At 38.0% G+C, this 15,886-nt stretch overlaps 1 protein-coding gene across 1 annotated transcript in view; it reads left to right on the forward strand.

The window, feature by feature from the left end:
• The first annotated feature begins 653 nt into the window (after positions 1-653).
• The window catches only part of HIKESHI (heat shock protein nuclear import factor hikeshi), a 37,292-nt gene continuing 22,059 nt past the window's right edge, over positions 654-15,886 (forward strand). The window contains exons 1-2 of the mRNA XM_025928472.2: positions 654-872; positions 5,149-5,386. Of these exons, the coding sequence (XP_025784257.1) occupies positions 843-872; positions 5,149-5,386 (268 nt within the window). The 5' untranslated portion in view covers positions 654-842. The remainder of the gene's footprint in view (positions 873-5,148; positions 5,387-15,886) is intronic.

Raw genomic sequence — 15,886 nt, forward strand, 5'->3', positions numbered from 1 at the left:
ATTGTTTTTATACATACTAACTCATTTAATCCTCTCAGCAATCCTATAAGACAGGTACAATTATTATTCTTATTTTACAAATGGGGACATAAAAGCGCTAAGTTACAAAGTTATATAGTATCTTGCTTACAGTCTTACAGAAAATAAATGGGGGAGCTAAGTGAAGCTGAAACGAACAATAAAGCTGCCAATAAGTACTAAACAGCTGATTAAAAATTAGTATTTTTGAGATACCGTGTAGCAGAAAGAGCTGATTTGGATGAGGACTTGGATTCAAGCTCCAACATTTAGTGCTGTGTAAAGATTAGGGACTAGCTGGTCACCCTGGGCAATTTCCTGGCATACCAAAAGGGAGACAGTAATACCTACTTCATAAGGTTTTTGCCAGGATCTAGTGAAGTGATTATTGTAAAGCGCAGTGTAATCTCTAAATGTCACACAACAGTGAGAAACAACTACCCGCCCGCAGTTCGGGAATTTGGGATCTGGACAATCCTGAAAAACTTGCCCTAGTGACGCTCCTCCCGGAAACCGGAAACCGACGCAGGGCCCTCTGGGATTTGTAGTCTTGAACAGGCTCTGGCATGATTTTCTCCCTTAGTTGGGGAGGCTGGTTGTAAGCCCCGGAAGTACTCGTCGCCCGAGGGGCTTGCTGGCTAGGAAGTGGGGTCAGAGGCCGAGAGGGGCAGAAGGCGTTCCTGCCACTGGCCTAGTCGCTATGTAGTGGAGGGGCAGGCGTCGTCCCGCATGTTCTGGAACGTTCTTGGGCTCGACTAGGGCAGGAGCCCCAGGACTTCTAGTTGCCGGCTTCGGGTCCCTGCCGGCTGAGCGGAGTCGCCGCCATGTTTGGCTGCTTGGTGGCAGGGAGGCTGGTGAGGATGGGGCCGGGTGGTAACAGGAAGGGGGCAGGACACCCGAGGGCGAAGCCCCGGGAAGGGGAGGGTGCTCCGGTGCAAGAGATGCGGGGAAACCCCCTAAGTGTTCTTTCCAGCTACATACTAGGGTGGAGAGTGGGTGTTGGGGTGTTCGTTCTTTGCCCTCAGCTCTGTTCAGTCATTTAAATAGTAGCCACGTTAGCTACCATTTATCGAGTGTGGATTATCTATATGCTTGGCAATGCACGCTTTTTGTCCCTTTCTCATAATTTCAGCCTTCTAGGTAGCGCTAATTTGGCACTTCACATTTAACCCTCGTAACTCGTGAGATAGTTATAATTTCTGTTTTGCAGTTGAGGAACTTAAGCTCAATCGGCAGTTTATTTAAAAAAAAAATTTTTTTTAAACGTTTAACAGAGAGAGACAGAGCATGAATGGGGGATGGTCAGAGAGAGAGGGAGACACAGAATCTGAAACAGATTCCAGGCTCTGAGCTGTCAGCACAGACCCCGACGCGGGGCTCGAACTCACGGAGCGAGAGATCATGACCTGAGCTGAAGTCGGATGCCTAATCGACTGAACCGCCCAAGCGCCCCTCAGTAGGCAGTTTAAATACACGCCTGAGCTCATAAAATAAGTTGGAGAAAAACCTGGCGTTTGAATCTAGTCTGTAACATACTGTTTCTAAAAGATTAAGGTACCGGGGCAGTGTATATACCTTTTCGGGCCTTTTGGAAGGACCCCAGTAAAAATAAGCTTACGGTAATTGGAAGTTGGCTGATAGAAACACCTAAAACTTAAGTGTGAGTCATAGCTGAGGTACCCCAGAAGGGTATGAGCTACGAAAATCCTTACTGGTCCAAAGAGATAATAACCTCCCTTGCCAGATGATTAGCGTTAAATGAGATCAGCACCTAGAATTGTTCAGGAATAATCTGAGAATAATCAAGAGAATGAACCTTGCTTTCCTTAGAAGCCACCCAGAAATCCACTTCAGACTCGACTCCTTTCACCCAGAGTTCTTTTTCTTTCTTTTTTTCTCCCTGCTTAGTTAAATTTTGCAGCCCCTTTGTTGAATTAAAATTTTTACCAACTTTTGATAATTTGTTCTGTACATTAAGAAACCACAAAGATAAATTGGAGATGACTAGCCACAGAAAGTTTATTGTCAGTCTCTTGAATGACTGGGAGGCCACTTTTGGTGATGGTGGTAATTGGTAATATTGGTGAGATAACTTTGGATTGCTCCCTGCTGTTGGCAGGGAAAATGAAAGGACCAGCCTGGGGTGAGTGTGGGACTTGTATGAATGAGTGTCTTTAATGAATGGTATTTAAAATGTGTGTATGTGTTTTGTTTTTATTTATTTTTAAGTAACCTCTCTGTCCAACGTGGGTTTCACCTCATGACCCCGAGATGAAGAGTCACATGCTTTAGCAACTAAGCCACGGAGGTGCCCGTGTGTGTGTGTGTGTGTGTGTGTGTGTGTGTGTGTGTGTGTTTTAAAGAAAAGCACATAGATCCATGTATCTCTCACGTTGTCAACTGATTGGGGAGGACATTTAATTATAGCAATACCTGTGTCTACTTACCTAACACCTAACCTCTGTAATGGAAATACAGTAGAGGTTTCTTTCTTTCTTTCTTAACGTTTATTATTGTTATTATTATTATTTTTTTTGAGAGAGAGAAACAGTGGGGGATGGGCAGAGACAGGGAGACAGAATCTGAAACAGGCTCCAGCCTCTGAGCTGTCAGCACAGAGCCAGATATGGGGCTCGAACTCATAAACTTGATCATGACCTGAGCTGAAGTCGGAGGCTTAACTGACTGAGCCACCCAGGTGCTCCTCCAGTAGGGGGTTTCTTAAAGATAAGCTTTTTGGGAGGTGTTTGATTCTTAGTTAATCAAAGAACATGTTAATCACAATGAAGGGCAAATAGACCTAGAGACATCCAAAACTTAACTTCATTATTCTCTAACCAGAAACACCCACTTAACCTAAAATTATGAACTCAGTTTCATTCCTTGAAAATTTTTTCTTAACTAAAAGAGTTCTCTTTCCCCTAAGGTCAAGGATTAGTGTGTCATAATACAGATTTACAGAATGGTGCTTGTTAGAGTTGACATTTAACAAATACTTGTTTTGCCTGATGGCTATTTCATGCTTTGTAAATACCATAATTTCATATGTTTTTTTAAGATTATGTGCATGCCAAAAACTGGTGAAATTGAATTTAATACTAATACAGGCAGTTTGTCTTTATATTTATGTTTTTCCTTTGTTTTGTTCTCTGTGTTTAAACTGGACAGTTTTTAATAGGGTTGGAAAACTTCAGAAGAGGAAATCGGAACTTGATTTTAAGAACATTCATGCTTAAAAAAACAAAAACAAAAACAAAATAAAACCAAAACAACAACAACAACAAAAGAACATTCATCCTTCATCTCTTGGGAGTAAATTTAGGACAATTCATATTAGATTATTGATAACATGTAACTAAAAATTTTTAAAGTTTCTTTGTAGGAGTAGCTAGGATATTATAAAAGAAAGAAAGTAGTGGCACCTGAGTGGCTCAGTCGGTTAAGTGTCAGACTTTGGCTCAGGTCATGATCTGGTGGTTTGTGGGTTCGAGCCCTCTCAGGCTTTGTGCTGACAGCTCAGAGCCTAGAGCCTGCTGCAGGTTCTGTGTCTCCTCTCTCTCTCTCTGCCCCTCCAGCCCCCCCCCCCCCCAAATAAGTTAACATCTTAAAAAATTAAAAGAAAAAATAAGCATTTTTGTAACAGCAAATACTAGCGAAGGAAAAGAAGTTACATTCTGGGTAATAAGAATTGACCATTAAGAGTCTTAAAATACTGGTAGTGATTCAGATTTGGTGTTTTGGTCAATAGAGTCAATGGCCATAGCAATTAAAAAGAAAACGAAAAAACGTTGTATCATGTTAACTCTTGACGCCTATCGACCTGAGTGCCCTAGAATTACTACTTTTTGCTAATGGATGTGATATGGCAATTACCAATAATTTTTTTGAAGTCGATAAAAGAATTTTCTCTGTGTAAGTAGATTTCTCAAACTTCAAAATAAGATAAGATCTCATTCTAGAAACTGACATTCAATTCTAGAACAGAAAGTTAGATTATGAAATGAGTCAAGAGGAAACTTTTACAGGTTCCCACTTAGCACATTCGAGGTAGAATTTTTGCATTTTATGTACAGTTGATTTTCGTTGTTCACAATAATTAGGTTCTGTGAAGTCATTGTGAACATTGATTTGGTAAATAATGAATTGTTTCCCCTAGGGGAAATACAGGGTTAGGTTTCTTTGAGCCTCTGATTACAGTTTTTATCAACTTATCATTACATAACTTTGTTTTTTGTATGTTTCTGTTTAAAGGCATGTTATTTAATATGTGTTGTTGATTCATTAACATTGAACTTAACAGCCAGTAACACCATAACTCATTTCTGAATGAAACTTATGTAACATATTTTCTAAATAAGGCACATAACAACCTTTTTGGACTTAGGAATACCAGCCAGCATTTCAGTGTGGCCATTTTAAATATCAGAATCACCAACAAAAAGCAGAAAATACAAACATGGCAGTAAATTGATTGTGAAAAGGACACTCGTTTACAGTATGAGAGCTGAAACAAGAAGGCACAGCTAACTTTTTTCCACTTCAGCTGGGAACATGTGCATTAGGCAACTCAGAATTTTTGCTGCTCTGCCCATTAACATGTCCATGAATGACCACCATAGGGTGATGAATATTGATTTTGTGCTTGGAAATAAATTTTAGTGAGTAGACAAATTCGCAAATATGGAATCTGCAAATAATGAGGATTAACTAATTCCTTCTGGATTGCTTACCCATTTTAATTTCCTGAAGTTCTTTACCTTTATACTAGAGGATAAGGCTTTGGTGGTGTGGTATTTTGAACAGCCTTTCATTTCTGTAACATACTGAAGCTATAGTAATTTACTTGTGTAAGTAAATTCCTTTCAGGGCACTTCAGAAAGAATTTAGTTATGTTTTTTAAAGGTTACACTCATTACATGATCATTTTAAGGCTGAATATGTATATATTTGGATTTTCTTTTTAAATTTAACACTTTGGTATATTTGGAAATTCCGTATAGACTATCAGATTAACCTGAGGTTATACTGGGTATAATGTCTATAATTGCTTATACTTGGTAACAAGCAATACTGTAAGTGTTCTAGAAACTCCTCAAACTATTGAACTAAGATGAGTTTCTTATTTTCTAGGTGCAAACAGCTGCACAGCAAGTGGCAGAGGATAAATTTGTTTTTGACTTGCCTGATTATGAAAGTATCAACCATGTTGTGGTTTTTATGCTGGGAACAATCCCGTTTCCTGAGGGAATGGGAGGATCTGTCTACTTTTCCTACCCTGATTCAAATGGGATGCCTGTATGGCAACTCCTAGGATTTGTCACAAATGGGAAACCAAGTGCCATCTTCAAAATTTCAGGTCTTAAATCTGGTAAGAAGAATATTAAAATAATTTCATAATTAAGCTGTTTTCTTAATAGCATGACATAGGATATGGCTCTTTTTTTTTTCATTATGTTTTTCTGGTTGCTAAAGTGGTATATTATTTTTAAAAATTCAGATGATACCCAGAACATTTGGAAAGTAAAAAGCAAAGGACATCTTTCTTGGCTCTTCACATTTCCATCCTCTGTCCCAGGAGAGAACAACTCGCTGTTGTTACCTTTGTATGGTATATACTTTTGTAAAGGGATTTTATTGGGTGTTTTAATAAATAATGACAAGGCATCTCAGAATTTGTGATATGCATCTGTGTTTTAAATAGACAAAGCAAGCAGACGTGTTTATGAAATAAAATGAGAGTTCTCTTTTTTAAATGAAGATTTTTGAACTTTTAGATTTGATTACCCTCCAGTGTTTTTCTCTTGGTTGTACTGACATTGCAGGTGTCAGAACTTACAGGGGCATAATCCTTGCTTTGATGCTTTGAAGTATTTTGGAGAAATGTGAGAACAAAACTAGATTAGGTGCTATTTACTGCCACTGAATCTCCGGTTCCCTTGAAAATCTAGATGAAAACAGACATGAAAATTCTTAGTACATTCTTCTGTCTATTGAGTCCAAGGAAAAATTATATTTAGGCAATATATTTATATATTTAACAAACATTTGGGTATATACTATTAAGATTTAAAGATAATGATTAAGTTCTTGGTGGAGATGACTCATATTCTTATAAAGGAAGATAGTTTTGTAGACCAGTAATTAGAAGGGTGCAGTGTAATAGTGGATGTTTTTACAACGTGCTGAGAGAGAATATACAGGGGAGCAGTTAACTCTCAAGTGGATTGGGGAAGGTTTCCAGGAGGAGGTGATATTGGGACTCTTGGGAGGAGAAGAAGTTTGTTAGGCCTGTGGGAGGCCTATTGGACATTCTCTTCTAGGTGGAGATAATATGTGTATAATGGAGAAATTTTGAAAGCGTGGTGTGCACAAAATGGTACAAGGGTAGGATAGGCAGGCATGGATTAAGAAAAGCTTTATGTATCATACTGACTCATTTGAATTTAATAGATTAGCAATTTTAAATGGACTTAGAACACAGGCCTATTTGGTAGTATTAAAAAAATATGTGTGACATAATGTAAATACTCAAAAGTTTACATGTACTCTGAAGCCTATCCATTTTCCCTCCCCATAAAGAACTGCTCCAGGGACGCCTGGGTGTCTCAGTCAGCGTCTGACTCTTGATTTTGGCTTAGGTCATGATCCCAGGGTCGTGGGATTGAGCCCCATGTTGGGCTCCATACTGAGAGTGGAGCCTGCTTAAGATATTCTCTCTCTTTCTCTCTCTTTCTTCCTCCCTTCTTCCCCTCCACCCTGCTTGCTCTTATCTCTCTCTAAAGTAAAATGGGGGGGAAAAAAAAAAGACCTGCTCCTATAGGTATAGAGGAGCCGGTAAACAATTTTGGGTAGGAGAGGTGATATGATCAGGTTTTGTTTTTAGCCTGGGGGCTGTGTAAAGAATGAACTGGAGCAGGTCTGGACAGATAATGGACAGTTAAGTGCTGTTATTTTATGTAGTTGGAATTCTACAAGAAGCAGTGGGAGAAAGAGAAAGAAACAGAAGGTAACAATATTTAAAGCTAAATTCTGTTTAGAATTAATGATAAATACTTATCTCTAGATTTAAGAAGCAGGACAAAATCCCTACAGTCCTTCTCAACTGGGGTTCCATGAGATAATTATGCTAAATCCTAAGACAGTGGTTCTTAAAGCATGATTACCTGACCAGCAGAATCAGCATTAGCATTAGCATCACCTGGGAGCTTGTTAGAAATGCAGATTCATGGCAGGACTCCAGACCTACTGTGTCAGAAACTGTGGGTGAAGTCCAGTAGTTTATAGTTAAATAAGTTCCCCAGGTGTTTTGTATGCTACAGTTTGAGAACACTAATGTCTCATACATTTAGCATGGATTTAGTTCTGAATAGTCTTAGGGAGAATTAAGAAAATAGTCATTCTCAAATCACTTTTTCTCTTTTATGTGACTGTGCCTAAAAATAAATGAACAATCTGTAAGTAGAAGGAATATGAATGGACAATTCAGTACATCCTCATGAAATTTCTGGGCCTTTACTGGAAAGAGAAAGTAATAAAGGAACCAGAGAGAAAAGATAAGTTATTTGTAACTGGATGGCAGTTAGTTTAGCAGACTTATCATGAGTGAATAGAGGCCAAAACTAATAGATTAATATCTTCGAAGTGCCAAGGAAACATAAACTAACTCTCAAAACTTTGAAGTAATGAAGAAATAAATATATTGAGTTGGAAGTGGGGAGTTTACTACTCATAGACTATTACTGAAAGAACTATTGAAGTACTTGTACTTTATAGGAGAAAATTGAACCCACAATGTAGAAGAGCATGCAAGAGGCAAAGTTAAAGATTGGTAAACATGTAGACTAATCTGGCAATGTGATTGTATAAAACAACACAATAAATAAATGCACAAGAATTAAATACCGTACTAGAAAATAATGCATAAGACGGGAAGGGTAGTGATCTGAGTTAAAGCTTTCTGAGTTCTTACTGTTTAGAAGGGATAATAGTATTGATTCTACTTTCAGATAATCCTGTTAAAATTTAAGGAAAAGTTAAAAAGTAAAAGCGTACTATATTAAAAACAAAATAAGATGGATGAAAATAATTTCAATTATGTCAATTATCAAAACAAATGTAAACAGGGGCGCGTGGGTGGCTTGTCGGTTAAGTGTCAGACTTCTGCTGAGGTCATGATCTCACAGTTCGTGGGTTCGGCCCCGCATTGGGTTCTGTGCTGACAGCTCACAGCCTGGAGCCTGCTTCAGATTCTGTGTCTCCCTCTCTCTCTGCCCTTCCCCACTCACACTCTGTCTCTCTCCCCCTCTCAAAAGTAAATAAAACATTAAAAAAATTAAAAAAAAAAAAAGAAATGTAAACAGAATACACTTGCCAGAGAAAACATGGAGGCTCCAGGACGGATTTTTTTTTTTTTTTCCAACGTTTTTTTTATTTATTTTTGGGACAGAGAGAGACAGAGCATGAACGGGGGAGGGGCAGAGAGAGAGGGAGACACAGAATCGGAAACAGGCTCCAGGCTCCGAGCCATCAGCCCGGAGCCTGACGTGGGGCTCGAACTCACGGACCGCGAGATCGTGACCTGGCTGAAGCCGGACGCTTCACCGACTGCGCCACCCAGGCGCCCCGGAATTTTTTTTTTTTAATTTATTTTTTAAATTTACATCCAAGTTAGCATATAATTCAACAATGATTTCAGGAGTAGATTCATTGATGCCCCTTACCTATTTAGCCCATCCCCCCTCCTACAACACCTCTAGTAACCCTCTGTTTGTTCTCCATATTTAAGAGTCTCTTATGTTTTGTCCCCTTCCCTGTTTTTATATTATTTTTGCTTCCAGGATGGGATTTTTTTTTAAAAAGCTGCAAACAAGTAATTATGTTGCTGCTTATGAGGAATGGATCTAAAACACCTTAACACAAGGAACCAAAAAAAAAAAAAAAAAAGTCACAATTATATTAATTTTAAGAAAAATTAGACTAAGACAAAAGCATTATCAGGGTTTAGAAGAAGATTCATTAAGAATGAGAGAATTCATTAGGAAAACTAAAATATTTTTAGGAAAAGATAAGTCATGTATTTGTATATGTAACTTCAATATATATTTTAAAATTGACATTTATTTATTTACTTATTTTTTAAGTTTACGATTATTTTTAGTAATCTCTACACCCAATGTGGGGCCCAGCTCACAACCCAGAGATCAAGAGTTGCATGCTCTTGGGGCACCTGGGTGGCTCAGTTGGTTGATTGGCTGACTTCAGCTCAGGTCATGATCTTGCGGTCTGTGAGTCGAGCCCCACGTTGGGCTCTGTGCTGTCAGTTCGGAGCCTGGAGCCTGCTTCAGATTCTGTGTCTCCCTCTCTTTCTGCTCCTGCCCCACTTGTGCTGTATCTCTGTCTCTCAAAAAATGAATAAACGTTAAAAAAAAAAAAAGAAAGAAAAAAAAGAAAAAAGAGTTTCATGCTCTTCTGACTGAGCCAACCAGGTGCCCCTAAGAAATTGACATTTAGAATGATAAATGGTATTATTTTATTTAACCTCTCTTGATAATTAATACATCAAGTAAATAAAATATTAGTAAAATGGAGGATTTGAATAAAAGCTTAACAAGCTTGAGCAAATGACATTTATAGAACCCTGTACCTAATAATTAGATTATACACTTAAAAAAAAAATTTTTAAGTGTTTATTAATTTTGGAGAGAGACAGAGACAGAATGCAAGTGAAGTAGGGTACAGAGAGAGAGGGAGACACAGAATCTGAGGCAGGCTCCAGGTCTGAACTGTCAGCCCATAGCTCGACCTCAGGACCTCAGGAACCATGAGATCGTGACCTGAGCCAAAGTTGGACACTTAACTGACTGAGCCACCCAGGCACCCCAGATCATGTACATTTTTAAGTACAGAGAACATTTATGACATTTGACTACATACCAAGTCATGAAGCAAGATGCAGTAAATGGCAGATAATAGGTATGTAGCCTATAATGCAACGTAATTACAAATCAAAGGATAAAACATTGTTAGGTTTTGAAATCTTCCCTTTTGCATGTAGCTGTCAGGGCCCAGATGGTTTTACAAAGTTCAGTTAAACCATTATGAAACAAATTGTTCATCTTATATAAGCTTTCAGAGAATAGAAAGAGATGGTCACCCAGGTTGTATACATATTTTATTAATGTTTATTTATTTTGAGAGAAAGCAAGCTGGAGAGAGAGATTGTGAGGGAGGGGCAGAGAGAGAGGGAGGAAGAATCCTAAACAGACTACGCTGTCAGCACATAGCCCCACCCGGGGCTCGATCCCACAAACTGTGAGGTCATGACCTGAGCTGAAATCAAGAGTTGGATGCTTAACTGAGCCACCCAGGCACCCACCCAGCTTATATTTTTAAGCTGGTACAATCTTAATACCAAAAAGGACAAGGACAGTATGAAAGAGGAAATTTGGCCTCTGTCAATTTTGTTTATTTAGGATTTTTATATCAATGTATATAAAATAGTTACAAAATGAATTCAACAAGATATCTTTTCTTACTTTTCATGGTAGAATATTAAAGTGTATACAAAAGTAGACCAGATGGAACACTGAACCTCTCTGTACTCATCACTCAATTTCAAAAATGACCAATTCATGGACATTGTTATTTCTTTTATATTCCCACTCACTTCTCCCTTGTATTATTTGGAAGCAGATTCCAGAATCGTAACATGTAGTCCATAAATATATTTGTATGTGTCTTTAAAAGAGGTCTTTCGGGGCGCCTGGGTGGCGCAGTCGGTTAAGCGTCCGACTTCAGCCAGGTCACGATCTCGCGGTCTGTGAGTTCGAGCCCTGCGTCAGGCTCTGGGCTGATGGCTCAGAGCCTGGAGCCTGTTTCCGATTCTGTGTCTCCCTCTCTCTGACCCTCCCCCGTTCATGCTCTGTCTCTCTCTGTCTCAAAAATAAATAAACGTTAAAAAAAAAAAAAATTAAAAAAAAAAGAAACAAAAATAATCTTCCCTTCCTCCCTTCATCCCCACCTACGTGGGATATAGAAATCCTAAAAAAAAAAAAAAAAAAAAAAAAAAAAGCACAAACTTAGAAGATATGATTTGGTGGTTAGAGAATTGGAGAATATGGGAAGTTTCTTTACATGAGTCTCTTGTAATTTTGTCTTTAGATGCTGTCCTTGGTCTTTATAATGTGAAAGAGATATTTAACCAAAAAATTAGTAAAAATTTTGAAATACTGAGAGTTCTATATAAAGAGATTCTTCCCTCTATAAAGAGATTCTTCTCTTTAGTAGAAGTGTATACCAACTTAAATTGGCACATACAAAGGAATATTAACAAAATTAAAACTTGTTTTATGGAACTTATATTAAAAGTATCTATAGGTACTATGGGTCTTTGGCTATACCATGATTTTCTTTTCCTATCTTCATATATTGCTTTGAGGTTCCAGTGACTATTGGCTGTATAATGTGTGATGTAAACTCAAAAGCATTTCCTAGTGTTTTTTCTTCTGTTGCTCTTTTTTGGCACCTCCTTCTGTGTCTTTAATCATGCCCCTTATCCCCATTAGCAACTCTGACTGAACAAAATATTTCAGGTTGTAAACAGAAGGCCCCTGGTTAGCAGAAACCAAACACTATAAATCAAACCAAAGCAGAACATCAAATGAAGTAGACACTGACTTATCTAGGCTGTTCACTCATGTTAGGGGTTGATTCAATATTTACTCCTTTCCCCTTCAAGCTATGTAGATGTCCAGGCTTGAGAGAGCTGCTGCTTTTTTTGATTCCCATTTCACACTGTGCCTCTAACTTCCTTTTTCAGGGACTGTCTTGTATTCTTTTTTTTTTTTTTTATTGAATATTGTACTAATTTTAGGTGTATAAATATTGATTTGGGAGTACTACACAATACTCAGTGCTCACCAAGATAAGTACAGTTACCATCTGTTAACCATAAAATGTTGCTACATTACTGACTATATTCCCTATGCTATACTTTTCATCTGGAAGCTTCATATGCCAGTAACCCATGTGTCCATCAGTAGGTAAATGTATAAAGATGTGTATGTGTACACACACAGCAGAATAATACTCAGCTATAAAAAAGAATGAGATCTTGCCATTTGCAATAATATGGATGGACCTAGAAGATGTTATGCTTAGAGAAATAAGGCTGAGAAAGACAAATACCATATGATTTCACTTATATGTGGAATCTTAAAAAAACACACAACTGAACACACACAACAGATTCTTTTTTTCTTAAAATTTTTAAATGTTTATTAATTTTTGAGAGAGAGAGACAGACAGACAGAGCATGAGTGGGGGAGGGGCAGAGAGAGAGGGAGACACAGAATCTGATGCAGCTCCAGGCTCTGAGCTATCAGCACAGAGCCCAACATGGGGCTTGAACTCATGAACTGTGAGATCATGACTTGAGCTGAAGTCAGGTGCTTAACCGACTGAGCCACCCAGGTGCCCCAACAGATTCTTAAACATAGAGAACAAACTGGTGGTTACAAGACGGGGGGTGGGTGGAGGAATGGACAAAATGGATAAAGGGGATTAAGAGGTACAAACTTCCAGTTATACAATAGGTCATGGAGATGAAAAGTACAGCATAAGGAATCTATTAGTCATTAATTCTATACCATTATTTTCAAGTTGTCTATTTACATTGTGAAAGCTTGGGAAATATACCAGGAATTACTTTAAGTATTTAATACTAAATTATTAATTTATTATTAATTATAATAATTATAGTTGTTTATATACTTGTTTAAATAAAAAAGTTTCTGCTTACGTAATTTAGACTTTGTTGTATTGCTCAACTAATTACTGAAAATCTTCATTCTTAGCATGTATGCATCAAGTGATGACTGTTTTCAGTTAGGATCTGAGTGTGTGTGTGTGTGTGTGTGTGTGTGTGTGTGTGTGTGTGTATGTGTGTGTGTGAATATTAAAATCACTCCAAGACAGTTTTCAGAGGAAACAAATTAGTAAGCTGAGATAATTTAAAATGGCTTTGTGGAAGATGAGACTGAGTATGTATTTGAAGTATGAATAGGTTTGGATAGGGTGGCAGTAGGAGGATGAGAATTGCATTTGGAAATGATCAAAGTCATAAAGGTAGTAATATGCACTGCACATTCAAATGTCAGTTAGGTGGCAGACTTTGAAGCATGTCATAATAGGCTCCTATCTGAGAAGTGTCATTGGGGTAAGGTTTTAAAGGTAAAATGGAGCTGTTGTGTGATGGTGTAGCTATATGGGGTTTCAATTTTTTTCTGGTTAGGCAAGTGTTTTTAGCAAGAAAGTGATATTTTGTATTTTATTGAGTTTTACTTTTACTGTTTACTTTTTTAAATGTTTATTTTTGAAAGAGAGAGCGAGCGAGAACATGAGCAGTGGAGAGGCAAAAAGGGAGGGAGACGGAGGATCTGAAGCAGGTTCTGTGCTATTAGTGGGGGTTGAACCCATGAACCATGAGATCATGACCTGAGCCGAAGTTTGACACTTAACCGACTGAGCCATCCAGGCCCCCTGGATGCACACAAGTGGGGAGAGGGGCAGAGAGAGGGAGAATTTTAAGCATGCTCCACACTCAGCGTGGAGCCCAATAGGCCTCTATCTCACAACCCTGAGATCATGACCTGAGCCGAAATCAAGAGTCGGATGCTTAACTGACTGAGGCACCCAGGTGCCCTGAGATTGATAGTTTTTTAAATGATGTTTTAGGAAAGTTATTGTCTGAAATGGCTTGGAAAATCTGTTGTGATTAGAGCAAGAGAAACCAGTTAGGAAGATTTTATAATGATTGAAGGATGAAGGAAAGGTAACATATATTGAATATCTGTTTGTATAGTGCATTGAGCTAGGCTTTCACGTGTATTAGTTATTTAATCTTTAACAGGAGTCCCTAGAAGGAGGTATTATTAGTGTCTGGTTTTTAAGAGGCTGGATTTCAGAGAAGTTACAATATTTTGCTCAAAGAAGAGAGTCTGTTAATTTTGGGGTATTATGTATAGATCTACCTCTTCGAAACTGTTGAATGTTATATGGCAATAAATACCCTAATTTAATTAAACAATTTCCATTGATGGAAATTTGGGTTGTTTCCATTGTTTTAAATTGTTTTACTACCAATGCTACAATAAATATTCTTACACATATCTTTGTACATATTTTCTAGCACTGTATTTCTGTAGAAGAAACTCCTAGAAGTTGGAACTGAATTCCTGGATTAAAAAGGCCTTTAAAACAAATGGTGTAGGAAGCCCGGAGAAAGGGTACTGAATGTGGATAATGGATCATGATTTTCATGGCAGTTTTTAGAAAGTCGTAATAAAGGTACAGTGTACTTGGTACTACATAAAAAAAACTAATAGAGCATATCCTTGCCAAGTATAATAACAGAGTAAGCCATGGGGTATTAGACTGGCAGGCCTAAAAATAATTTAATCCACTCCTTAATTTTCCTGATGAGAATCTTGAGATTTAGAAAGATTGATTCTCATCAATCTCAGATCTCATCAAAGATGAGTTTTTTAATATTTATTTAAAGGGATGAGGGGAGCCTGGGTGGCTCAGCTGGTTCAGTGTCAACTCTTGATCTCAGCTCTGGTCTTGATCTCAGGGTTGTAAGTTAAACTCCAACTGGGGTTCTGGCCTGGTGTGAAGCCTCCTTAAAAAAATTAAAAAAAAAAAGAAGAAATAAAGGGATAAGATGATGACATGAGTTAAAAGGCTTTCAGAAACATTGATGTAGAGGATATGGTTCTTTATTTTCTACCTGTTTTAAATGATAGTATAGTATTACATTTTGTTGATAAATTATGGTTTGATTTACCTATTTCTTATTAGACATTTTGGCTTTTTTTTTTTCTTAAGTCTGAACATCCTTTACATTTCAGTTGTTTTATTGCTATGTATGAAGTACAACTGATTTTTTTTTAAGACTTTATTCTTTTTAGAGCAGTTTTAGGTTTACAACAAAATTGAGAGAAGGTACACAGATTTCCCATACATCCTTGTCCCCACACAGACATAGCCTTCCCCATTATCAGCATCATTCACCAGAATGATTGTTTTGTTTTGTTTTGACCAAGGATAAACCTCCACTGATACATCATAACCACTCAAAGTCCAGTTTATCTTAGGGTTCACTCTTGTTGTACATTCTTTGTATATGGATAAATGTTTAATGATGTATATCTGTAGTTAAAATATTACACAGTATTTTCAGTGTCCTAAAAATCTACCTATTATTCATCTCGCCCATCTCACATTTCCCCTAACCCTGAGTCCTGGGCAACCACTGACTTTTTATTGTCTCTCTGATTTTGCCTTTTCCAGAATGTCATGTATTTGACATCATACAGTATGTAGCCTTTTCAGATTGATTTTTTTCACTCGATAGCTCATTTCTTTTTAGTGTTGAAAAATATTCCATTGTCTGGATGTACCACAGTTTATCCATTTACCTAATCAATTATGAATAAAGCTGCTCTAAACATCCATGTGTAGGTTTTTGTCTGCATAGAAATTTCCGTCTCCTTTGGGTAAATACCAAGAAGCATGATTGCTGGGACTTAGGGTAAGAGTATGTCTAGTTTTATAAGAATCTGTCAAACTGGGGCGCCTGGGTGGCGCAGTCGGTTAAGCATCCGACTTCAGCCAGGTCACGATCTCGCGGTCCGTGAGTTCGAGCCCCGCGTCAGGCTCTGGGCTGATGGCTCAGAGCCTGGAGCCTGTTTCCGATTCTGTGTCTCCCTCTCTCTCTGCCCCTCCCCTGTTCATGCTCTGTCTCTCTCTGTCCCAAAAATAAATAAATGTTGAAAAAAAAAAAAGAATCTGTCAAACTGTCTTCCAA

Source organism: Puma concolor, chromosome D1, assembly GCF_028749965.1.
Source record: "Puma concolor isolate L17-30 chromosome D1, mPumCon1.1.hap2, whole genome shotgun sequence".
Classification (NCBI taxonomy): domain Eukaryota; kingdom Metazoa; phylum Chordata; class Mammalia; order Carnivora; family Felidae; genus Puma; species Puma concolor.